Source organism: Talpa occidentalis, unplaced genomic scaffold (assembly GCF_014898055.3).
Source record: "Talpa occidentalis isolate TD23 unplaced genomic scaffold, MPIMG_talOcc4v2.1 talOcc4.8, whole genome shotgun sequence".
NCBI lineage: Eukaryota > Metazoa > Chordata > Mammalia > Eulipotyphla > Talpidae > Talpa > Talpa occidentalis.
Window position 1 is genome coordinate 99,168,517 of NW_023605194.1, and position 21,749 is coordinate 99,190,265.

Below are 21,749 nucleotides of genomic sequence, written 5' to 3' on the forward strand. Positions count from 1 at the left end.
CACCAGGGAGGCCCCCTCTGTCTGCCTAATTGGGTTGTATTAAGTTGGATTGAGTTCTTTATGTATCTTGGATATTAACCCCGTATATTGAATGGGATGTGCACACATTTTAGTGGGCTTTTTAATTTGCTGATAATTTCACTCGGTTTACAAGAGCCTTATCAATCAATGTAGTTCCAGTTGTCTTTTTTTTTTTCCATTTCCCTCGCTGTTAGGATCATATTTCCAAAAGCATCTCATCATTGATGTCCTGTTATCACCTATGTTTTCTGTGTATTTTATGGCTTGAGTTCTAACATCTGTCTTTAATTTTGAATTTATTTTTGTGCATGGAGATAGTGAGCCAGTTGCTTTAGCTATTCAGGATCTTTTGTGGTCCCATATCATCTTAGTATTTTGTGCTATTTCCTTAATGTCACTGGAATTTTGATAGGGATTGCATTAAATTGTGTATTTGTTAAAGCGACATTCATTCTGTGGCCATGGACCACAAGTGATCTGACAAAGATATACTGCTAACCAAGAAGGGTCAGAAGAGAGTAAAAGTTACCACCGCAGAGAGACCATGTTCTATAGGTAGTGACTAAGGATATCGTTTAAAAGTATTACTCTAGAGACAAATGATTTCTTGTATTTCTTTGGTCCAATCAGAAAAGACCTGACAATTACGGTTCTGAAGGGCAAATTCATTGATTTAACAAATATTTACCTGTTCTAGTTCTAAGCTATTAAATTTTTCACAATAACAGGGAAAACTAAAAAATGTTTGAGGGGGGGGATGATCTACCATTTTCACAAGTTAATCATCTAACAGTATGGTTTTTCAAATACCAGACCAGTTCAGTTTTTATTAATTGTAGTTTATGACTCAGTTTTTATAGCCATTTTGAGACTAAATATAGACCAAGCCCCCAAAAAGGAAAATTTTCAATGACTAATGAGAACTTATTGTGTAGTCATAAAAATCATACTTTTATCCAGATTACTAAAGCAAGCAAATAAGCATCAATTCTACCACTTAAAAATAATTAGAACTTTACAATATTATGGAAATAAATTTTATTTTCAGAAGTAAAAATGCTGTAACATTTTTAAACTGATAGCAAGACTTTGTTGATACCTAATTAACCTCACATTATTTCTTAAATATTCAAATACAGTTGTGTTGTAGATGACATAAAAATACTTGTATTTAACAGGCTCAGTGAAGTACAACAGTCAATGACATCCATGGTTTTTCGTACTTCATTTAGTTACATGTCAATGTAACCTATCTTTTAGAAGAAAATATAGGACAATAGAAATAATTTGTTCTCTAATCTTGTTTTCACAAATAAATCCTATCACTTTTCACAATGAGAAGGGAGAAAAAAACAACCTGATCTCAGGTATCTCTTAATAAAAGATGAGATTAAGTGTGGGAGATGACACAAAAATAGATTTTTTGTAAACATTTTACTCTAGTTCAAAGGTAATAAATAAAAATAATCCATCAGTATATAAATTTTCCCTACTTTATAAGAAAGGAATATACGTTAATGTTTGAGGAAGATTAGTGACACATTATTACTGCAAACAATTTTGGTATCACTGCTCAAATACCTATAAGACCCTTTCAGAAAACAGGTTATCACCCATGTTCCTAAGTGAGATTAAGTGATAATGAGGAAAAAATTAAAACATGTTTGAAAAGCAACATTCATTTTTAAATTAAAAAAAGCAGTTTTTGAATCTGTAAATGGGATTTTCAACATATAAGAGAATAAGCTAAATAGCAGCATTGTATTAGACAATTATTTACCATAATCAATTCAAGTGTAACTTGAAGTTCTCAAACTGCAGTCATTTCCTCATCTGTGTCACTTGATTCATCTTTTAGTTCCAATTCCCCTAAATCTTTGTCTACAGCTGTAATAACAGTTTTCTTCTTACATTTCTTGGGAACTGCATCATTAGCACAAATTTTTCTCATTTTAATGTTTGGCAATTTCTTCAAGTCAAAATCCCATTCCCTAGACAAAAGAAAAAACAAATGGTTGGGAGGGAGGTGAAAAGGCAGAAGAAAGTCAACACTCAAAACTCTGAAAGATGAAAGTTTATAAATTAATAGTAGAATCAAATGTACTCCACAGAAATAATATAAATGCTTTATATTTAAAACAGCATAAATTTTAAATAGCATTAATTATGGTAATTCCCATATATTCAAAACTTCCAAAGCAAAACAGGAAAATATTAGTCAGATGTTACAAGCAAGCTCCTTCCAATCTTTTTCTCCCTACCGATATACTCTCCTTATAGGCTACATGGTATCAAGAGTCTCAGAAGGAGGAACAATTTACTATATCATACAAGGCAAATCTTCAAAATGCATTGTTAGAAAGGTTTTTCTTATACACAGTGCAAAATCGCAGTTAAGTTTCATGGTTAAAATAGAAAACTTGTTTTTCAACCTCAGCATTTTCTGGGACAATCTTCTATGTTCAATTATTTTAGAAGTAATGTGAAGATAGTTTTGACAACTGAACTCTGACCAACAATATTAATAATCTACGCTAATTTGTTCTGTCATGTTTTGGGAGGGGGGGTAGAATATACATTATTTAACAAATAAGGAATATGTTTATATATCTGATTAAGGGGGAAAAGGTATAAAAAAACCCATCAGCTCCATGTACTTAAACTACAAATATATATACATGAACTAAAAAGTGATCTACTTCTCAAATATGATCAATCAACTCTATTAGACTAATATTTTATGAATATAAATATTAAGTATACAAGTATAAAAACGAGGGTATAGAGAATGAGCTTAAATTTATCTAATTTCAATTAATTTTAGACCTATCAACAGTCTAGTTAAGACCTAAGTTACTAATAAAAATCATTTACTACTTTAACAAATTTTTTAAGAATCATTTTCTAAAGAAGAACCCATGTTTGAAAACTAGAAATTTCCTACTCCGTCTTTCTGGTCACAAGAGTATTCTGGAAATAGCATTGGACCAACTCTTCTGTGATTACTTCCCATTAACCATCTTGTACAAAACAAGATGCTGTTAAGTCTGAGGGTAGGGCTCTCAAGCATCCCGTCTGTTGACTATTATTTTAAAAAAATATGAACTGGATATGAATAGTGAAATGAAAATATTTGAAAAATAAGCTTATCACTATCATTTCAGTGTTTATCAGGTGTTTTATTACTGGAAAAGTCTTACACTGACAAAAGAAAAAGTTAAAAACATTTTCATCTAGCCTCAAAAGAGAAGAAACTTTCTCATGCATTTTATATTAAGCTTCAAATTAAAAAAAAACTTACCTGAAGGTTTTCAGATTACTTGAATTTATAATGTCTGGTATCTCTGGGAAAGAAAATAATTCATATTTATTAAACAATGTCTTCAAAATCATAACATTTCATAGTTTTCTTGTTCGTTATCACAGAATTCAGAAAAATGACAAAGATCAAAAGCAAAACAAAATTTGAGTATTGCCATAATGCTGTATGAGAAGTTTAAGTTTTTAAGTATAAAAGGCTTGGTTTAAGAATACTATTAAATAAAAATTGACACAGAATCTGAAATAAACCAAACCTATTAATAATTGTCCTTTTTTGAAACTGCAAAAAGTCCATGGTAAAATCTATTATCAATCCCCTAAAACAACATTCTAGATTGTTCTATAAATCTTCTTGGAGAAAACATCTTTTCAAGTGTATACTTCACCTTGGAAAGATCAAGAATTTATCTGAGGCATGGAAGGATTACTGTAAGAAATGCTACAATGCTAAGAAAGAAAGATGATTTCCAGTTTCTCAAGGATGACTGCAACAAGTACAGTCTGGTACTATAAAAATTACAACAATAAGAGGAACAGGGTATATGCTTTAAAGAAACTTTGGTGGGCAAGGAATGACTTTATGACAAAGCAAGTTAGGCATGTGCCAGAAGGAAGAGAAAAACTGTCACAATAGAGATGATATCATTGTCACAACTGACAATTCTGGGAATGGATTGGGGACAAAAGGAAAACCAAATTATTCCATATATTCACAAAGGAAAGGGAAGCAAAGGAAGAAAACCAACTGAATTGAAAATAAAGCAACCATATTAAGCTTCTGAAATGAATTACAAGTCTGATATTACTATGTAATTTAGAAAGAAAAAGAAAATCACAGTGAACACACCAAGGCCATATCCTTCATATTGCTGTCGCTCACGCTCCATTGTCTGCTTGATGACTGTTTCCCGGGAACAGTGTCGCCTTCCCTGCCTGTCTTTGATGCTGTTATGTAATTCAATCTGCTCCAGCTCACTGCTGAAGCGATTTAAGTATCTGAAAAATAAGAAAATGATTTGAGTTACTCCGTACACTTGGCCTATATTACTTCATTTAAAATAATTAGTCAATCTATAACTAATTCTCTAACTTCTTACAGTTCGAGGGCCTCCCCGGTGGTGCAGTGGTTGAGCGCTGGGTTGCAAAGCTGCCCGCAGCCTCTGCAGCACCGGTTCAATCCCTGGCCACTGGGCGAGGTCCCACATGGCACGCAGACCTCTCCTGCTGCCCGCTGCTCCCCTCAGCAGTGTACTTTGTCGGTCTACCTGCTCTGCTCTCTGTTCTGGCTCTGTGAATTCTCTCACCCTCCCACACTTCTGACTGTACCCAGTGCTTGTATAAATAAATAAATAAATCTTTAAAAAGAAAATAGCTTTTCAATTAAAAATAAATAAATAAATTCTTACAGTTCGAGTTCAAATCCTCTGACCTCAAACTTTGCTTAGACAACAACCATTTCTAACATTTCAATAATCAACTCAAAGCATCTGTTAAACTCCAGCTCCTCTTATTCAATCACCTCCTGGATGTCGCCATTTGGATATGCCCTAGAACTTCACCCTGAACATATCAAAACTGAACTTGTCCTCATTCCTGACCCCACTCATCCCCCACGAAACCCAGCTCCATCTCTGGTTCCTTATCTCAGAAAGTAAATACAAATTTCATTAAGTTGCCCAAGTGAGGAGCACATCTCTCAATTGCCTCCTTTTACCTGTTGTCTTGGCCATATTAAATGGCTGGCAGATCACTGCAATATGTTGCTCTCACCTTTGGGCCTTCTAGATATCATTTTCTCTGCCTAGAGATTCTTAAAAATACTTTACTTCAATCAACTACTCCTACCCTCCAAGAGTCCGTTTTGATGAAAGTTCTCCAGGAAGCCTTTCATGATGACAAGACTGCATTCACTACCATTTTGAGGCCCAGAAAGGTTACAGATGTACTAAGGTGACTAGATTAGATTTATAAATCCAAAGCATTTTCAGTGACAAAGCCCATGGATTCTTCTATTAAGCCAGAACTGAGCCATGTTAGAGAATTCTTTGACCTTTCGCTCATAACATGCCCTGTGTTTACCTTTCAATTAATTCACAAGCATCTTTCTTTGAATATCCTCCTTTCTTGGGATCAAGATGATTCTGAAACCATTGCAGTTTTTCACCTGTAATAAGTTTAATACTAAGTCATCATTTAAGCAAAGTACTCATTGTAACTTTCAACATAAATGTGTTTCAACAGTATCAACATTTATTTCAATGTTAAATATAAAGTCTTGTGTGGGTTCAAATCTAATTAAACCATTCTGTTAGAAACTGTCACATTTTAATTTGGGGAAAAGATGGGTGGCAGGCATACTTTTCTGTATATATTTAGTAAGGAGGCAAAAATTTTAAAGAAAATACTTTTAATAGAACATGAAGTTCTAAGTATTTAAAAGCAAAGGCTAGAACTTGTCTAAGTTTTTAAAAAATGAAAATAATAAAGATGGCATTTGCTGGACAATTAATAAACAGTAGGTCCTATATCAAGAACTCCAGCAATGTATAAGAATTTGTACTATTACTATCATTTACAGATGGGAAAGGTTAAATATCTTGTCCAGGGCCTCAAAGTTAGTAACTAGACTAAGTATATAAGATCTGCCAGAAACTACAGAGTGCTAAGATTTTATTATCAAACAGCTAACAGACCTTTTCCTTAGAAGTAAATCACACCATTATGGTTACTTTCAGTTAGATTTTACGCATGACAAAGTAGCCCATAATCACTTTTGAAATTTCAAACTTGTCAATAAAAATTTACCAATAATAAATTTGACAAAAGAGTGTGAACAGAATGAGGGAGAATGTACCCATATCATTATATTAAAACTGCTGTTTCCAAAACACTTAGGCCATGAAAAGTTATGGCCATAACTTTTCATGGCCTAAGGGACCTCTTCTCCATAATTTTAATAGAGAACAAGAATTAAACTTCAGAGAGGTAAATGAGAGGTAGATAAACGCAGACCAGTTTCTAGAAAAAAAATCAACATTTTGTCTTAAAGGTTTGATTTTTTTTTTAAACCAATATTTTTGTGTATCAGTCTGGTAACAGAAATTCACTTACATGAAAATAGTATTTTTACTAGGAGAGTTTAAAAAAATAGGTATAGAGCAGAACTTCAATGTACTCTAATCAGATTTCAGATAAATTCACTTACCAATAAGGTTGAGACGCAATGCTTTTTCATTCTTCAACCTTGGAAGATAAGGTACATGTTTTAGAAAATTTCCAAAGCAAGTTTTGAAAAATTTGTCCAAAACAAAAACTGCCAAAAGAACTTTAATTCAAAGATGATTCTTTTATATATATATATATGACATTAATTTAGTTAATGTAGAAACACTGAACATGCTTCTAAAATCACTAGAATGAAATACTATTAGAAACTTTTTTTTCTTTTTGGCTCTTCAACGACTAAAGGCCACCTTTGGAGACCCAAATGTTTACTTTTCTTAAATGAGTTCTTTGATACTAATTCATTCAGAAGAAATGTTTGAAGTGAGTTTTGCCACACTTCTTGCTAGCCACGAAGGCTATAACAGTGAACAAAAAACTTATTGCCACCGCCCTGACAAAGCAGACCAGATTTATCCTCACTTCAAACTACTAGAAAATAGGAAAAGTAAAATGAAGCCTTTTTATAAAAATCTTTCAGCCCCAATAGAAAATATTCACAATGCAAATAATGAACAGAGGACTTGCACACAGAATATATAAACATCTCTTACTATAGACAACTCAATACCTAGTATTGAGCAAGTACTTTAAGATTTTTCTAACCAATAAGTACATAAAAAGATAACATTTAGTCATTAAAATGTACAAATTAAAATAATACTGAGATACACCTATTAAAACTGTTTTGTTTTTTTTTTAAGCTAATAATGCAACTCCATAAAAGGATACGGAGTGAACATAACACAGTAGTGGTGAAAATATTTAAGAGTATTATCACTTTAGCTTAAGGCAATTTCTTATGTTTTTAAACATTACACCTATCATCTAACCAGCAATTCTTATAAACTTCATTTCTTATATATTTAAACATCTACTTAATGACCCGGCAATTCCAGTCTAGGAACAAAAATGAAAACATTTATCCACTCAAACACTGTACATGAATGTTCAAGGCAACTTTACTCACAATAGCAGAGGATGGTAAATTTTTTTCTCAATTGACCATTGTTAAGACATTGTGAGCCCCATGGTCAGTCTCTGTCACAACTACTCCACTTTGCCACTGTAAGCCTGAAAGCAGTCGCAGACGAGACAGGAAAGGGCATAGCTACTTTCTTTTGTTTTTGTTTATAAAAAGAGGTAGATGGGTCCTTAGATTGCAGAGCTCATAAAAGCCAAAAATAAACAATCCAAATGACCATCAACATGTAACTGTAAAAACAAACTGCATAACCATACAGGTACACTCACTATTAGTAATGAAAGAGAATGACAGCTAATACATGAAATAGCATAGTGTTTGTGAACTTTATTCATGCTAAGCATAAGAAGCTGAAACAAAAAACTACATACAGTATGATTTCATTTGTATGAAATATTAGGAAAGACAAAGGTCACATCAAAAAAGAAATCAGTGGTTGCCTGAAACTCTAGGGTTAAAGAGTGACTGTAAGATGTGCAAGAGAGTCTTTTGGGAGGGTGAAAATGCCTTATACTGACCCTGGTGGATACACCAATGTATTGTTAACTCAGTATATGCATACTTAAATATATATCTACAGTTGACCCTCTAACACAGGTTTGAACTGTGTGAGTCCACTTAAACTCTGAGTTTTTTCTATCGCAGAGTTCCAAATTCCTGGATTCAACCAAGCTCAGATATTGGTTGGTTGAATCTGCAGATGCAGAAACCAAAGATACTGAGGGCAAATTAAGGGAGGTGGCATCCATAGATTTTGGTATTGGGGGGCAGGTGGGGGGAGTCTTGAACTAACTTGCAGATAACAAGGGATGACTGTAGTTTAGTTTTGGGGGAGTCAAAAATTTTATGTGGATTTTCAAATGTATGGAGGTCAGCAACCTACCCCTTATGTTGAAATGTCAACTTTATTTTTGGTATTTGTAACTCAAAACTGATTTTAAAAAATTTCATAGCAAGGTCAAGGAATTTATTCCTTTCAAATAAGCCTCAAGGAAAGAATCTAGTTTAATATCAAATTGCAATAACTCAATCAACTCGATGAGGGCTTGAACTAGAGAGGTATCAGTTGGGATAAAGAATTAAGATTTAAGATTAAGTCTCAAAATCATATCCTAGCTTCTTATGGTGTTTAATTTCTTTATCATTTTTATTTTGTATCTGGAGTTCTTTGTTACATAACTGGCAGGAGAAAATATATCACTACATAGCAACAAAATATGGCTTTGCTGAAAAAAATCACAAAATAAAGCTAAATCGATGATAGAGAGTAGCCTTTTGCTATCTGTAAATTGTGCGCTGGTGGAAATGTCAGTCTTCAAACCATACCAGTTTTTTTACTCTTACTCCATGTTGTCTGTACTATCTTCAGTTAATCAGAGTCTATCATACGAGTCAACCTTACCAAACTCTGGCAGATCTGGTTTTGTATACTGTTGGTCAAAGGCAGTGCACCCTAACAGATACCCTCCCTGATCTCCCCAGCTCGCAACCTCTTTTTCTTCCTAAAAACTACCTTAGGAAGTGGTACAAAGAATCCTTAGTTCTGTGGAAGAGTATCAAGGCTGGATACCCTAAGCTGCCTGGCTTACCTATATTCCTTAATCTCCTTTTCCACATACATACTGCACATATAGGCTAAAGTGCCTAATATATCTGCTTAGCTTACTCCCTCACATCTTTCAGTGTTCTGCTCACATGTAACTTCACAGAAGCCTTCCACGCAAAACAATCTCTTCTTACTCTCCATTTCCAAAAAACTCTTTAATTTTTCTTCATTACACTCACCACAATCTACTTAAATTTATGTGTCTGTTTAGGTGAACTCTATAAAAGCTCAATTCTTATTCACTATTTCACCTTCAGTGCAAGGAATACACTTAACAAATATTAAAGGAAGAGAAGGGGATACTGATTAAGGGTAAACATAAATGGACCGTTCACCGATGCATAAAACAAATGAAAAGATACTTACTTTTCCTTTTTTTCTTGCTTGTGGGTCTCTCTCGTAATTTGAGCTGCTTTTCTACTATATGGATGGATGACCTTTTTCTCCCGTCCCACAATTTTTCCTTTTGGTGCTTTAGGCTAAAATGTAGGAAAACATAGGACACATGTAGTCAGACACAAACATGATTTTTATCAAATTTTCTTCAGAAATAAATTTTTTAAGGGAATAATATACTATGAGCCAGAAGTGCTACACTAAGAATCAGGAGGTAAGCCGACAAGTTAAATAATCCTGACAGTCTTCGTTTCCATGGTCACAACAGAAATGATATATTCAAAACTACTCCACTGAAAGACAAACAAGGGGCCTAGAAATCCAACTATTGAACTGTTCCACTATCATGGCAGGTACAGACAAGGCAGATGAGACTCGCAGTGGGAATTAATATTACCACTGAACTTTAAGGGGGCAGAAGGAACACAGGATGTTAATGGGAGCTTGACTGTAGAAATTTCACATGAAACAGAGTGGGCAGTGAATCAAGTAAAATCCAAGTTGGGCTCACAGGAAATCAGGAACAGATGGAATAATAAAAGCTATCTCAAAATTAGTACATCCAAAACAGAACAAATTTTCCCATTCAAGGATATGCTAGTTAACTAGGTCACAGTTCAATCAGTCCTCTAAAGTAGACATGTTAGGAATTTTTTATTCCTACAGTTCTATTCAGTTTATCTTATCCCACCTACATTATGTAGGAACTAGGTTTGGCTCCTGGTAATAGAAGCCCCCCAAAATAATGACTTAACAAGGATAAAGTTTAGTTATTTCATGTAAATGTAGGAGCTATAGCCTGTGCTCCACCAAATCATTGGAGAGCCAGGCTCCTTCCTTTTTGTTATCTAAGATAGGCCATGACCTCACATTTATCCAAATAGCCCAAGATTGCTTAATACCAGATTTAAATTCCAGCACTAAGAAACAAGAGAAAATTAAAGGCATATCTCTTTAAGAGCAACATCTGGAAAACAGATTTTCTGCTCACATCACATTAACCAAAATTTAAAGTTATATAAAGGACAGTAGAAAAATTTTATGTCTCTAAAAAAAATGCATTACTATAGTTAGAGAAAAAATAGATTAGGAACCAAATAGATTAGGGCAGTCTCTACTTAATACTTATTTTTAGATGACAGTGAAGATGGAAAAAAAAAGGTCAAAGTTTGAAATGTTTTAAAAATTGGATGACAGGACTTGAATATGGTGAGGAAAAGGGGAGGAATAAGGAATAACTCCCAGGTTCATAGTACAAGTAACCTGACAGTCAGAGGTATCACTAAGTGAGGTAGGAATGGTACACAGAGACAAGGGACATCAAGAATTCACTTTTATGGGCCTCCCTATTGGCACAAGGGAGGCACAACCTATCTGCAGAACTAGTTCAATCCCCGGGCCGGCCAGGGAGCAACCCACACGGCCCAGCAGACTTCTCTTGCCTGCTGCTCCCCTCAGCAGTGTGCCTTCAATCTGCCTTTTCTGTTCCCCATTATATCTCTAGTGAATCCTCTCACCCCCCATATCTCTGGCCTAAACCTCAGCTCTTGTATGCATAAATAAATCTTTTTTAAAAATTCACTTTTAGACATTAGTTTAGATGCCCAGGAGACATTTAAGTAGAAACTGAAGAAATAATTAGTCTAGTACTAAGGAAAAAAAAAAAAAAACCTGGCATAACTTGGGTTATGGGTGGTACCATAAAGCCACCAGAATTAATAACAGCTCATTTATAAATCCATAGTTGCTATTGTTATAGTGCCCCCTTATCCCTGGTTTTGCTTCTCATGGTTTCAGTTGCCCTCGGGCAACCCCTGTCAGATATTACCTACAATAGATAATAAGAGAACAAGGACGCTTTCACAGAACTTCTATTTTGTAACTGTAAGATTTTAGTCTTATTGTGCCTATTTTATAAATTAAACCTTATCATGAGAATATATAGAAGGAAAAGAAAACAGTATATTCATACGGTTCAATACCGGATCAACTTTTTGTTTCGGGCTTAAAATGCGCAAAAATGAATTAGCTGGTTTAAATTCGTTTCAGATGCAAACCCATTTAGATCTTCTAAGGAGGAGTAACATGAAATTAAAGTTTCACGTCAGAAAAAGACATGAATTTATGAAGCTTCAGGAAAGATTCAAGGTAAGAGAAACTAAATCGGCAAAGTTAACACAAGAAGGCAACTCGCCACGATTACTGACATTAATTACAATGAACGAAACCAGCAAAAGTTTCAGAGCACAGGCCAAGAAAGGGCGCCGGCCACAGAGGCAGGATTTGGGGTGGGAGCGGGTCAAGGGGGTGGGGGGGTGGAGGGACGATGATCGCTCTGAGGAGACCGCAGAATCGAAGCCGCCTACCCCCGCAAACGCGGGCACAGCTGTGGGGGGGTCACCCTCTCCCCGAGTCTGGCAGAACTCAGCTCCCCCGACTCCCACTTAGAAGGCTCGCCAGAGGCGAGAAAATGCAGATGCAGACTTCCCGGAGGGATGTGCCGGGCCAGTCCAGAGGAGCGCCGGGGCGTCAAGGGGACACTGCTGAAGTTATTCACAACTTTTGTGGGAACGTTGGGGCGGGAGCCGGCAGTGCGGCGGCCGCTTCCCACCCCCACCCGCCCGCACCCGCCGCCCGCGGCCCCCGGCCCCGCACCCCGCCCGCGCAGCACCGCCCCAGGCCATCACGTCCCCAGTCTCCCCTTTCAGCTTCCTAGGCCCGCCCACTTCCTCCAGCCTGCCAGGAGACTTAACGGGTACGTGGGGGTGGGGGGGATCTTGAGGGGGCCCACCATGGTACTTCCTGCAGCCCTGCGGGGACCGCTGCACTTCGAACCCGCGCAATTTCAGGTCAGTTTCTTAGAGGCGCTCGCCTACAGCCTGGGCCAGACACACGTGGGACCGGAGAAGCCGGGCGGACCCAGCCGGAAGGGGAGGGGCGAGTACGTGCTCTAAAACGGTCCCCTAGAACCCAGACCTGGTTTTTTTCGCCCGTCTGGGACTTTTAAACCCCATTCCAACGGGCCAGCGCCTCCTTGGTTGCTAGCGGGGCGGTGGAACGGCGCTTTGGGTTGGAAGAGAGTAAATTTGGTTCCCTGCGGAGTGAAAGACAGAAGTTTGAGGGCGACTTGTTAAAGGGCAGGGAGAGGGGCGCCCCAGACCCTGCAAACCTGCGTGCTCTAAATAGGTTCTGCCATCTGCTGCATCAACACAAAACATAGGAGACTTTGATGAAAAGGAACTTTAATACAATTAGGAAACAATACAGAAAAAAGGCAAAGAATAGAGTTTCTAAATCAAGCACCCAAAATGAACCATCCCCTCTTGGGTAAAAGTCCACCCAAGCAGGATTGGCCCAGAACAAGACCCCAAAATCTGCCACAAGTCTATAGCCTCTTCCAGTGGGGACCACAGAAAAGGGTCAGAAACAACCAGACAAGTCTGGAGGGTAAAGAGCAAAATCAAAATCAAGACAAAAACCGCCATTGTCACCTCCCAACGGGTCTCTCACCCACATCTGTGTCACCCAGTCCACGACCAAAAGACAAGTGTAGTTTCTTCATGTGTCTCTTGGCTCCTTGTGCCTCCTCCAGGTCTCCTTCTGGCTCCATCCTGCTTCCTTCCTTCTCAATCTCCTCGCAGATTCTTCTCTCCCTGCTCAGCTCCACCCTTCCTTGGGTGGGTCCCCTTTCCTGGGGACACCTTGTTATAGACTCACTAACTTATTCCCCTGCCCCTGACCCCCCCCCACACACACACACACTCCTGGCCTGTAGCTTATCTGCTCAAACCCAGATCTTGTGCATCTGCCCTGGTGCTTAGTTCCATAGCCCAACAAGGCTCTCCTTTTGAGGATCCTAAGAGTTAAAATAGCAATATCAAGACTATAAAGAAAGAACAATAGAAACTTAGAGTTGAAATTATTGAAATAGGAAATATATGAATAATTGAGTAGATCAAGAAAGTCAGAATTTGACTCCTCTTAAAGAACAAAATAGTGATATTCCTGCAAAATCACTTACAAAATGAAAGCTCCACTTAGCCCCTCATTCATGTCTGTTATTGTTTATCTCTTTAGAGTATGGAAGTATAGAGGATATAATGATCAAATGTGTTCCATTAAAATTTTAAATTTAGATAAAATGGGCAACTTCTTTATATAGCCCATCAAAACTAAGAATAGAAAACCTGAGAAGTTCTATAAACATTTTTTAAATGATTACTCAAATATCATCCATCATTGAATTTCACTGGCCCAGGTTGTAAAAGAGTTCATTAACACATAATGAATGAGTTCAAAACAGCACTTCCTAACTATGATAAAAATAACTATGATAGGGTGAGCTATTGTCTGGTTCCTAACCTCTCTGGTGTAATCATGCTATTACTCCATCCATTATCTTTACTTGTTCTTCAAAGTAATTTCTTGTTTCTTTTCTTTATCATATTCTTCCCAACTGTTTGAATATATGTTGTGCTTGTTTTACATTACTGGCATGTGTATTCCAAAAAATATGCCTGAGATGCCTAGTGTTCAATTTTACTTTTATTTTGGTAACTTTCTTTTAGAGTGGTTGTGTTCTGCAGCTCTCTTGCTGCAAAATGATTGTTGTAGTGTTGAGACATGCACTCTCGACTGTGTCATTGGAAAATTTGAGAACAAGGAGAGTCAAGAGAGCTGCCCAGCTGGAGACTGGGGTCTCTGAGGACACGGGTCATCCTGCCCCTGTGTTCTTCAGCTCTTTTTTTTTTTTTTTACTTGCTGATGCTTATCAACAACCGGAAGTCATGACATTGCCCATTCCTAAACTGAAGAGAGAGAAACAGCACAAAAATTATAGCCTCTCCACATCCTCCCTAGGCTGCCTCAGACATCCTTCTGGGGGTTTGCTGTGTTCACCTGCCCCCACCATCACTTACTAGTTCCCATCTTCCCAGGGGGTACTCACAATTGTAATTTTACTTCCAACAGTCAATTCTTCTGTTTCTGTTGTTTTTCAGAGTTTTTTCAAGGAGACTTTATCACTTTATCCTACATATTTTTAGAAGTGCTGATTATAATAATTATCTTTTGTCATATCTGATGTAAATTGGTTGGTAATTTTTCTTTTGACCTGTGTGTGGCAATTTTGTTGGGGAGAAATTGTCAAATGTCTTTCACTAGGGAGCTAATTGTTATGTAAATACTTTTTCCCCCCCCCAAAGATTTATTTATTTATTTATACAAGCACTGGGTACAGTCAGAAGGGCAGGAGGGTGAAAGAATTCACCAGAGCCAGAGCAGGGAGCACAGCAGGCAGAAGGTCCGAAGTACACTGCCGAGGGGAGCAGCGGGCGGCAGGAGAGGTCTGTGCGCCATGTGGGACCCTCCTCCGGTGGCCGGGGAGCAGCCGGGGATCGAACCAGCGCTGCAGAGGCTGCGGGCAGCTTTGTAACCCAGCGCTCAACCGCTGCACCACCGGGGAGGCCCTGTAAATACTTTTTTTTAAGATTTTTTTATTTACACAAGAACTGGGGTATAGGCCAGATGCGCAGGAGGGTGAGAGGATTCACTGGAGACAGAGCAGGGGACAGAACAGGCAGACTGAGGAAATATACTTCTGAGGGGAGCAGCGGGCTAGACAGGAGAGGTTTGCTCGCCATGTTTGTTGCTCCGAGGCCAGCAGGGATCAACTCTCACTGCAGAGGCTGGGGACAGTATGTAAATATGTTTAAAAGGGCCCCAGTGTTTGGGTCCTGTGTTTTCTTCACAACAGGCCCCATGGGACCCTGTCACCCAAAAGTGTGCTGGTGCCAAACTCAAAATTTCACTCATCTAATTGTTTGAAATGCAACCCCCCCAAACTAAATGTTCAGCCATTTAGAAATGTTGTCCTTTGGGTACACCGTGAAATGTCACCCACTGTCTGCTGCTCCTCAGATTACTGTGGCCCACTGACATCCCCTAGATACACATTCCCTATCCAAACGCCCTTAATATCTCCCCCTTTTGGATAATGACCTCCACCTTTACTTTTGGAAGGTTTCCCCCATCCAACCAAGATGCTCTAGCATGCTTGTTATTTCAAGTTGAGATCAATGAAGGGTGTGGTAGGGAGGCTAAAAAGCAGCTCTTGACTTTCCCCAAATCAAAAGAAGTGACCACTGCTCCTTTACTACCTAGAAGAATAAAAATTGGATATTAACCAGGTATAGCATTACCTATAGAAATGTTCTCTCTATCTGAAAAAACCCATATTTAGTTTCAGCATAAACATGCAGTCATATCCTCATCATGTGAAGTACTCCTTCCTCTCCCTTTAGCACCACAGGCCTCTACCCCATTCCTCAGTTGCAAATTTAAACTCTGTTCTTGGACCTGAAGTCAGGATCTACCTACTCATAGTACATTTCCTGTGAGAAAATTGTTAAACTGGTCTTTTTCTTCTGCCAGCCCACCTGATGCTGTTTTGATTACTCAGGAAGCCGGAGAAGAGCCCAGAGTTTGGGGAACTTTCCTGGGTGCCTGAACTTTTCTGGAAATAGGATCATTGTAGATTAATTAGTTGAGACTCCTAATCTGTCATGACTAGTGTCCCAATAAAAAAAATTGACAGACATGAACATGAGAAGACCACATGACTATCAAAGTAATATTGCCACATGCATGCATTATAGATTAAACTGTTCTGCCCCTCTGCACAAGATGTCTTGGAGTGTAAACCTCTATGTCTGAGTGTGACCTTACTTGGAAATAGTCTTTCCAAAGCAATCAAATTCAAACAAGGTCATTAAGGTGAACCCTAATTTATGTGGGGTCCTCAAAAAAAGGGGGAATTTGGATACAGAAACTTGCATAGGGAGAAGAGGCTGTAAAGCAACACAAGATGAAGACAGACATCTGCAAACCAAGGTCCTTGCCTCATAACCTTCAGAAGGAATCATCCCTGCTCGCCCATTGATTTTAGATTTGTAGGCCTCTGCTCATTAAAACTGAACAGAGCTACCTGATAAGCCCAGACCTACCATCTCTCAACATTTATATGAAGGAGACTTGAACTTTAACCTTGCTTAAGACACTTCCTTTTTCTTGGCGTGCAGCCATTTTTTGTTACTTCAGTCACATAATCTGAAAAATATTCTGCAGTATAGTAGTAAAAATGGAACATTTGTTCTAAATAATGGTACTGGAATAAACTTCCTCGGGCATAATTCTCAATAGTTATTTTGATTTTGTTGATTGAATTTCAATAGCATATAATAACCAGTGTTTATAAGGAAGATCATTAGTCATTAGAGAAAAGGTTGCTACTTTCCATACCCTTTATTAGAAAGGTAGATATTTGATATGTTTTGAAGAGTTTAATTTAAAATCATTCAAATGCAAAAGGACTTTGTGTTTAACAGAGCAGTGCAAAATCTCTCTGGAAAATTTAACCATAGCAATGGGATTTTTCTATAGTTCTTAACAATTAAGATGTCATTAGTTTGTACTTTGAGAAACATATTTTAAATGACATCAAAAATGTTAGCGATGATTGGTGTAGTTAGGAATCTGAAACTTAATTCTCTTGAGATCAGGAGGTAAACATGTGAATGATCCTTGAGAGTGGTAGAGTTTGTACACTAGCTATCTGTGAAGTATATACCCCTATTATGTATCAACTTTGAAAACATTTTAAAATACTGTTCTGAGACTATGATTAAGTGACTGGAATGAGACTTACCCTCTAGTCATAAACAACTAGAAAACTAGACAAACTATAAAAGGTAACAGTTTTCATAGACTGAAAAACCCATCTGAAAAGCAGAAATTATGATAAGATACATTTTGTCATTCAGATGATCAACATATATTACTCATATTTTTTTTCTTCATCCACAGTTCCTGACTCCTCCAAAGCCTTGGAATTTCCTAAGTGTTGAGTGCGATAAAGGTGTCTTGTTATGTGAGTGTGGTAGCCTCAGATGAACCAACCATGTGATTAGAGGACTGGAACTTCCAATCCCACCCTCAGCCTCCAGGGAGGACAGAGGGGGCTGCAGGTTGAGTTCAGTTGCCAATGAGCAGTGATTTAATCAATGATGGCTAAGTAATAAAGCCTCCACACAATGCAAAAGGAGGGGTTCTGAGGAGTTCCGAGAAATAGAGTGCTTCCATGTGTCACTGTGCCAGGTCCCAAGTTCCATGAGACCAGAGCTGTTTTTGCCCCTATCCAATGTTTCCCTTCATCTGGTTGGTGGTGTGTATCCATTAGTACCATCTGAAGTGTTAATGTAAGACACAGCATTTCACTTCTCTTCATACCACTGGTTCTGCCTACTGAGTTGCTGCTTCTCCAGTGAAGTCACTTTTAATATTGAAGGTATTGCAAATCTCAGGAGTTTTCCCCTTGATCATACTGGCCTCAGTCTACCATGTTACTTCATGCCAACCTTTGATGTCTAAATAGTTTGGAGCTAGGAAAAGTTCAAAAAATGTTCCTTGGTCAACTTTTAGGAATTCTTAATCCCAAACAGGGATATCAACATTATTCTCATCATCCTGGGGTGATGAATGAGCTTCTTTAGTAATGCTTCATTAATATTTGGTAGAGGGAACGGGTGGTCATCTCCATTGTTCATTCCCAAACTTCCGAAATTGTCTTGATAGTCACTGATTGCTTGGCAATTTCCACATCCACTTCAATTATCTTTCCATCAGAATGCTACAACGTAATTGAAGGCAGTTGCTTGGTCTCAAGGAGACTGAGGGCTGGAGGCTGATGACAACAGGGTGGTGTCAGCAGAGACAGGAGGGGCAAACAATGTCACTCCTCCATAGCTGTTTGTATTAGTAACTCTGCTTGGTTTTATTTCATCCAAAGTACACAATATAATACATACTTTTCATATACTGAGAAAAAAATTATAGTGAAAAATTTAAACAAATGTAAAATAAAGCTTTTTTTAAACAGACTTTTAAATAAGGGGTCAAAACTGGCAAAACTGGTATGTTTATTTCCCAACAAAATATTCACAAATTTGAGTTTGGAAAGCCTTTAGATAGGCTTGTATTCTCCAGCTTGTCACTGATCCATTCAACCTTTATTTTTCTGATATTCATGTACTCATCGCCACTCCTACCCCAAGGGGCACTTGAGTTTGCCAATCCCTACTTTGTGTAGATAAAACAAAATTAATGACTGATTTCTTCCTATCTGCAGAAAGCTCTTGACTGTCTTCCAAGATAACCTCTAAAATAAGTAATGGACTTTTCTCAAAGACAACTAAATTTTTGGCATGTTGACTTAAAATTCTTTGGCTGCCCTTTTGTCAGTAATAACCTCTTTTAAATAGAAGGAATAGAATGTGGCATCATGTTTTTGATTTACTTGACTAAGCTGTGTTCACAGCTACAGTGGGTAATCTTGCATTATCAAATTCTCATACTTAATACTTGTATGGCTATTTTCAATTGTAGATTATAAAATTAATTTAGAACATTAACATACTTAAAGGAAATATTAATCTATATTTAAATCCCAGTCTTTCCTTTTAAAACTCTTAGAACACTTTAAAGTATTTTACAAGCAATTTACAAAAATTCATTAAAATATTTGAAAACTTTTTTTAAAGATTTATTTTTATTTATGCATACAAGAGCTGGGGTACAGGCCAGTGGTGTGGAGGGTGAGAGAATTCACCAGAGACAGAGTGGGGAACAGAACAGAGAGTGACTGAAGTACACTGCTGAGGGGAGCAACGGGCGAGTCAGGAGAGGTCTGCTGCACTATGTGGGTTGCTCCCTGGCCAGGGATTGAACTCGTGCTACAGGGACTGGGCACAGCTTTATAGGTTGCATTTTAACCCCTTGTGCTACCAGGGAGGCCCCGGAAAACATTAATAGAAAAAACCTACAGTCTCAGAGTAAAGACAGAGGTCAATATGTACTATCTAGTGTATTAAATGTCAAGGATCACATTCTTAACAAAATTGACCTTTATTAACATTAAAGCCTTTTTATTTACTATTTTGGGAAATATGCAATACTTTAAAATGAATGGAAGAATTTGGGAACTTGAAATGTTAAATAATTACTATTTTTCCTATCTTTTTTTTCCATGTGAACACTGCCTTATAAATCATTCTTCACCAATGGTTTGGCTCTATTAGTGCTCTCAGGCAAAATAATAGTGAGCTTTGTGTTTGTTTATATGAACTGCTTTCTTGTTAGTGCCTTATAGTTTGCTATTATGATTCTATGAATATTTTTTTCTCTAATTCCCATCTTTACTTTGAATCCCAGTCTGTTTTCATTTCCTGTTCCTTTAGTTGTCTAAAAAGATAAACAAACTAATTTGCAAAAGATATGGGAGTAATGAATACAAAATAACCTTCCAAGGACTTTTCCAACTCCAACATTCCTTTAGCAAGTCTTCAAGTCTTGTGAGTCATACAACTATGGCTTATTTTCATATCAAGTCTTAACAATTAAAAGTTAGTTTAAATGGCAAGTATTTAAAATATTTTCCTGAGATATAATGTAAGAGACATGTAGAGAGTAGCAAGAGCCCCTGAATTAGCTGTTTACAACTTGACTGAATGCTGAAATTGGGTAACTTTTAAAATTATTGGTACCCAGATTCCTCACTCAGAAATTTGATTTATTAATTGGCTTAAAGTAAAACCTGAACATGAGATTTCTTTTTTCTTTTTAAACTTCCTCGATTATTCTAATGTACAAAGTTAAGAAATGCTGGTTTAAATATATCTGCATATTGTATATATATTTTTAACTGCTACATATTAAATCAAGGGGTACATTTTAAAAATATGGGCTCCCAGACCCTACGCCCAGAAATTTAAATTAAACTTGTTTGGAGGTAGAACACAGGCATTGTTTCTTTAGTTTTATTGTTTTGTTTTACAGTGTCATGATTTTAATGTGAAGTCAATATTAGGAGTGATTCCTCAACAATCAAGAAGCTTAACATGCTAGCACTGGAGAGGATATACTGTCATTGGCTTGTGCTTTTTTTCAGATAAATTATAACCCTCGGCAGGTAGGAGAGTTCAGGGGCGCAGATTTACTTTTACCACCAGACTAAGTGAATTAATTTTGTTTTAAAAATAATTGTCGTGTATTAGCAGCAGTAATAATTTACGGTATACTAGGAATATTGCAGTTCCAGATGCTTTGCAATTCAAGCATCTCGTGATATCTGTGGCCCGACATCACCCTCAGCAGTTGCTGAACTCAGTCCTCTAGGAATCTAGACGTGGCCACAGGAGTCTTATGGGGCAACTGCCGCGCTGTGGTGGCTATATTTGCCCTGCAATTAAGGGGCCTGCCCCATGGCCAACAAAGCCGATCCAGATGCCAGCACCGTCTAGATGCTGCAGGACATAGCCAGACGCTTGCACATCAGCTCCATCAAGGCCACATGTGCCTCCAGCTCCGGCCATCCCATGTTGTGCTGCAGCACAGCTGAGATCATGTCCATAGTATTCTTCCACACGATGAGGTATAAACAGACAGACCCACAACACCCGGATAATGATAGATTCATCCTCTCGAAGGGCCGTGCTGCTCCTATCCTCTCTGCCACTTGGGCAGAGGTAGGCTTCGGAGGTACAATGATAGACTCGAGTGATTGTGACAGACTGTATGGTCTGCAAAGCCCAAAATATTTACTATCTGGATTTCTAGAATCTATTTTACAAGTCCCAGGACAGAAAATTGGGGAGAGATGAGGGTGACAGTATGGCCAAGTGGAGGGGGTAAGGATTGATCTCTCAAAGTTATCTATTTGCCTTCTCATTGTTGACATGATAGGAGGCTGCTGGCTTACCACAGACTATCACGTTGGTTTTTTGTAAGTCCTAATATTTAGCAGTTTAAGTCTTCCATTTCCTTCACTTGTTTTCAAGATTTTATTTTCAAGTCTTGGCCATGCTAGGTCTTTGAAATGTAAATTTGAGAAATAGGTTGTCAGTTTCCCCCAAAATTCAATTGCATCTTGATGCAATTACATTTGGATTATATTCTCTTTTGATATTTCATTTAAAGAAACCATATTAAAAGTTCTTTAGGAAGTTACAGTAAAGAAATCTCATTAAGGTATTTTAGCAAGTTAAGTTCTGTCTTCAAAATAACGTACTCGGCTAGGCAGTGGGGAGTGGGTCCTGAAGATTTCCAAATGGTATGTAGGCATGGAAGATTTAAAGTAAATCTTAT

At 37.6% G+C, this 21,749-nt stretch overlaps 1 protein-coding gene and 1 pseudogene across 1 annotated transcript; both read right to left on the bottom strand.

Moving 5' to 3' along the window:
* Nucleotides 1-965: 965 nt before the first annotated feature.
* On the bottom strand, nt 966-12,389 carry TMA16 (translation machinery associated 16 homolog). The gene is made up of 7 exons (XM_037496740.2): nt 12,343-12,389; nt 9,522-9,634; nt 6,548-6,585; nt 5,422-5,506; nt 4,190-4,338; nt 3,323-3,365; nt 966-2,012 (listed from the first exon to the last, which is right to left on the bottom strand). The coding sequence occupies exons 1-7, from the start codon at nt 12,343-12,345 to the stop codon at nt 1,832-1,834; spliced, it is 612 nt and encodes a 203-aa protein (XP_037352637.1). The 5' UTR covers nt 12,346-12,389; the 3' UTR covers nt 966-1,831.
* A 5,432-nt stretch (nt 12,390-17,821) lies between these two features.
* LOC119234750 (S-phase kinase-associated protein 1-like) lies at nt 17,822-20,977 on the bottom strand (annotated as a pseudogene).
* Nucleotides 20,978-21,749: the final 772 nt, after the last annotated feature.

Coding starts and splice junctions, on each gene's coding strand:
- TMA16 (XM_037496740.2), bottom strand. Junction 4,339..5,421: donor GCTTGTGAATTAATTGAAAG/GTAAACACAGGG, acceptor CTTATTTTTCAG/ATACTTAAATCGCTTCAGCA. Junction 2,013..3,322: donor AGTAATCTGAAAACCTTCAG/GTAAGTTTTTTT, acceptor TCTTTTGTCTAG/GGAATGGGATTTTGACTTGA.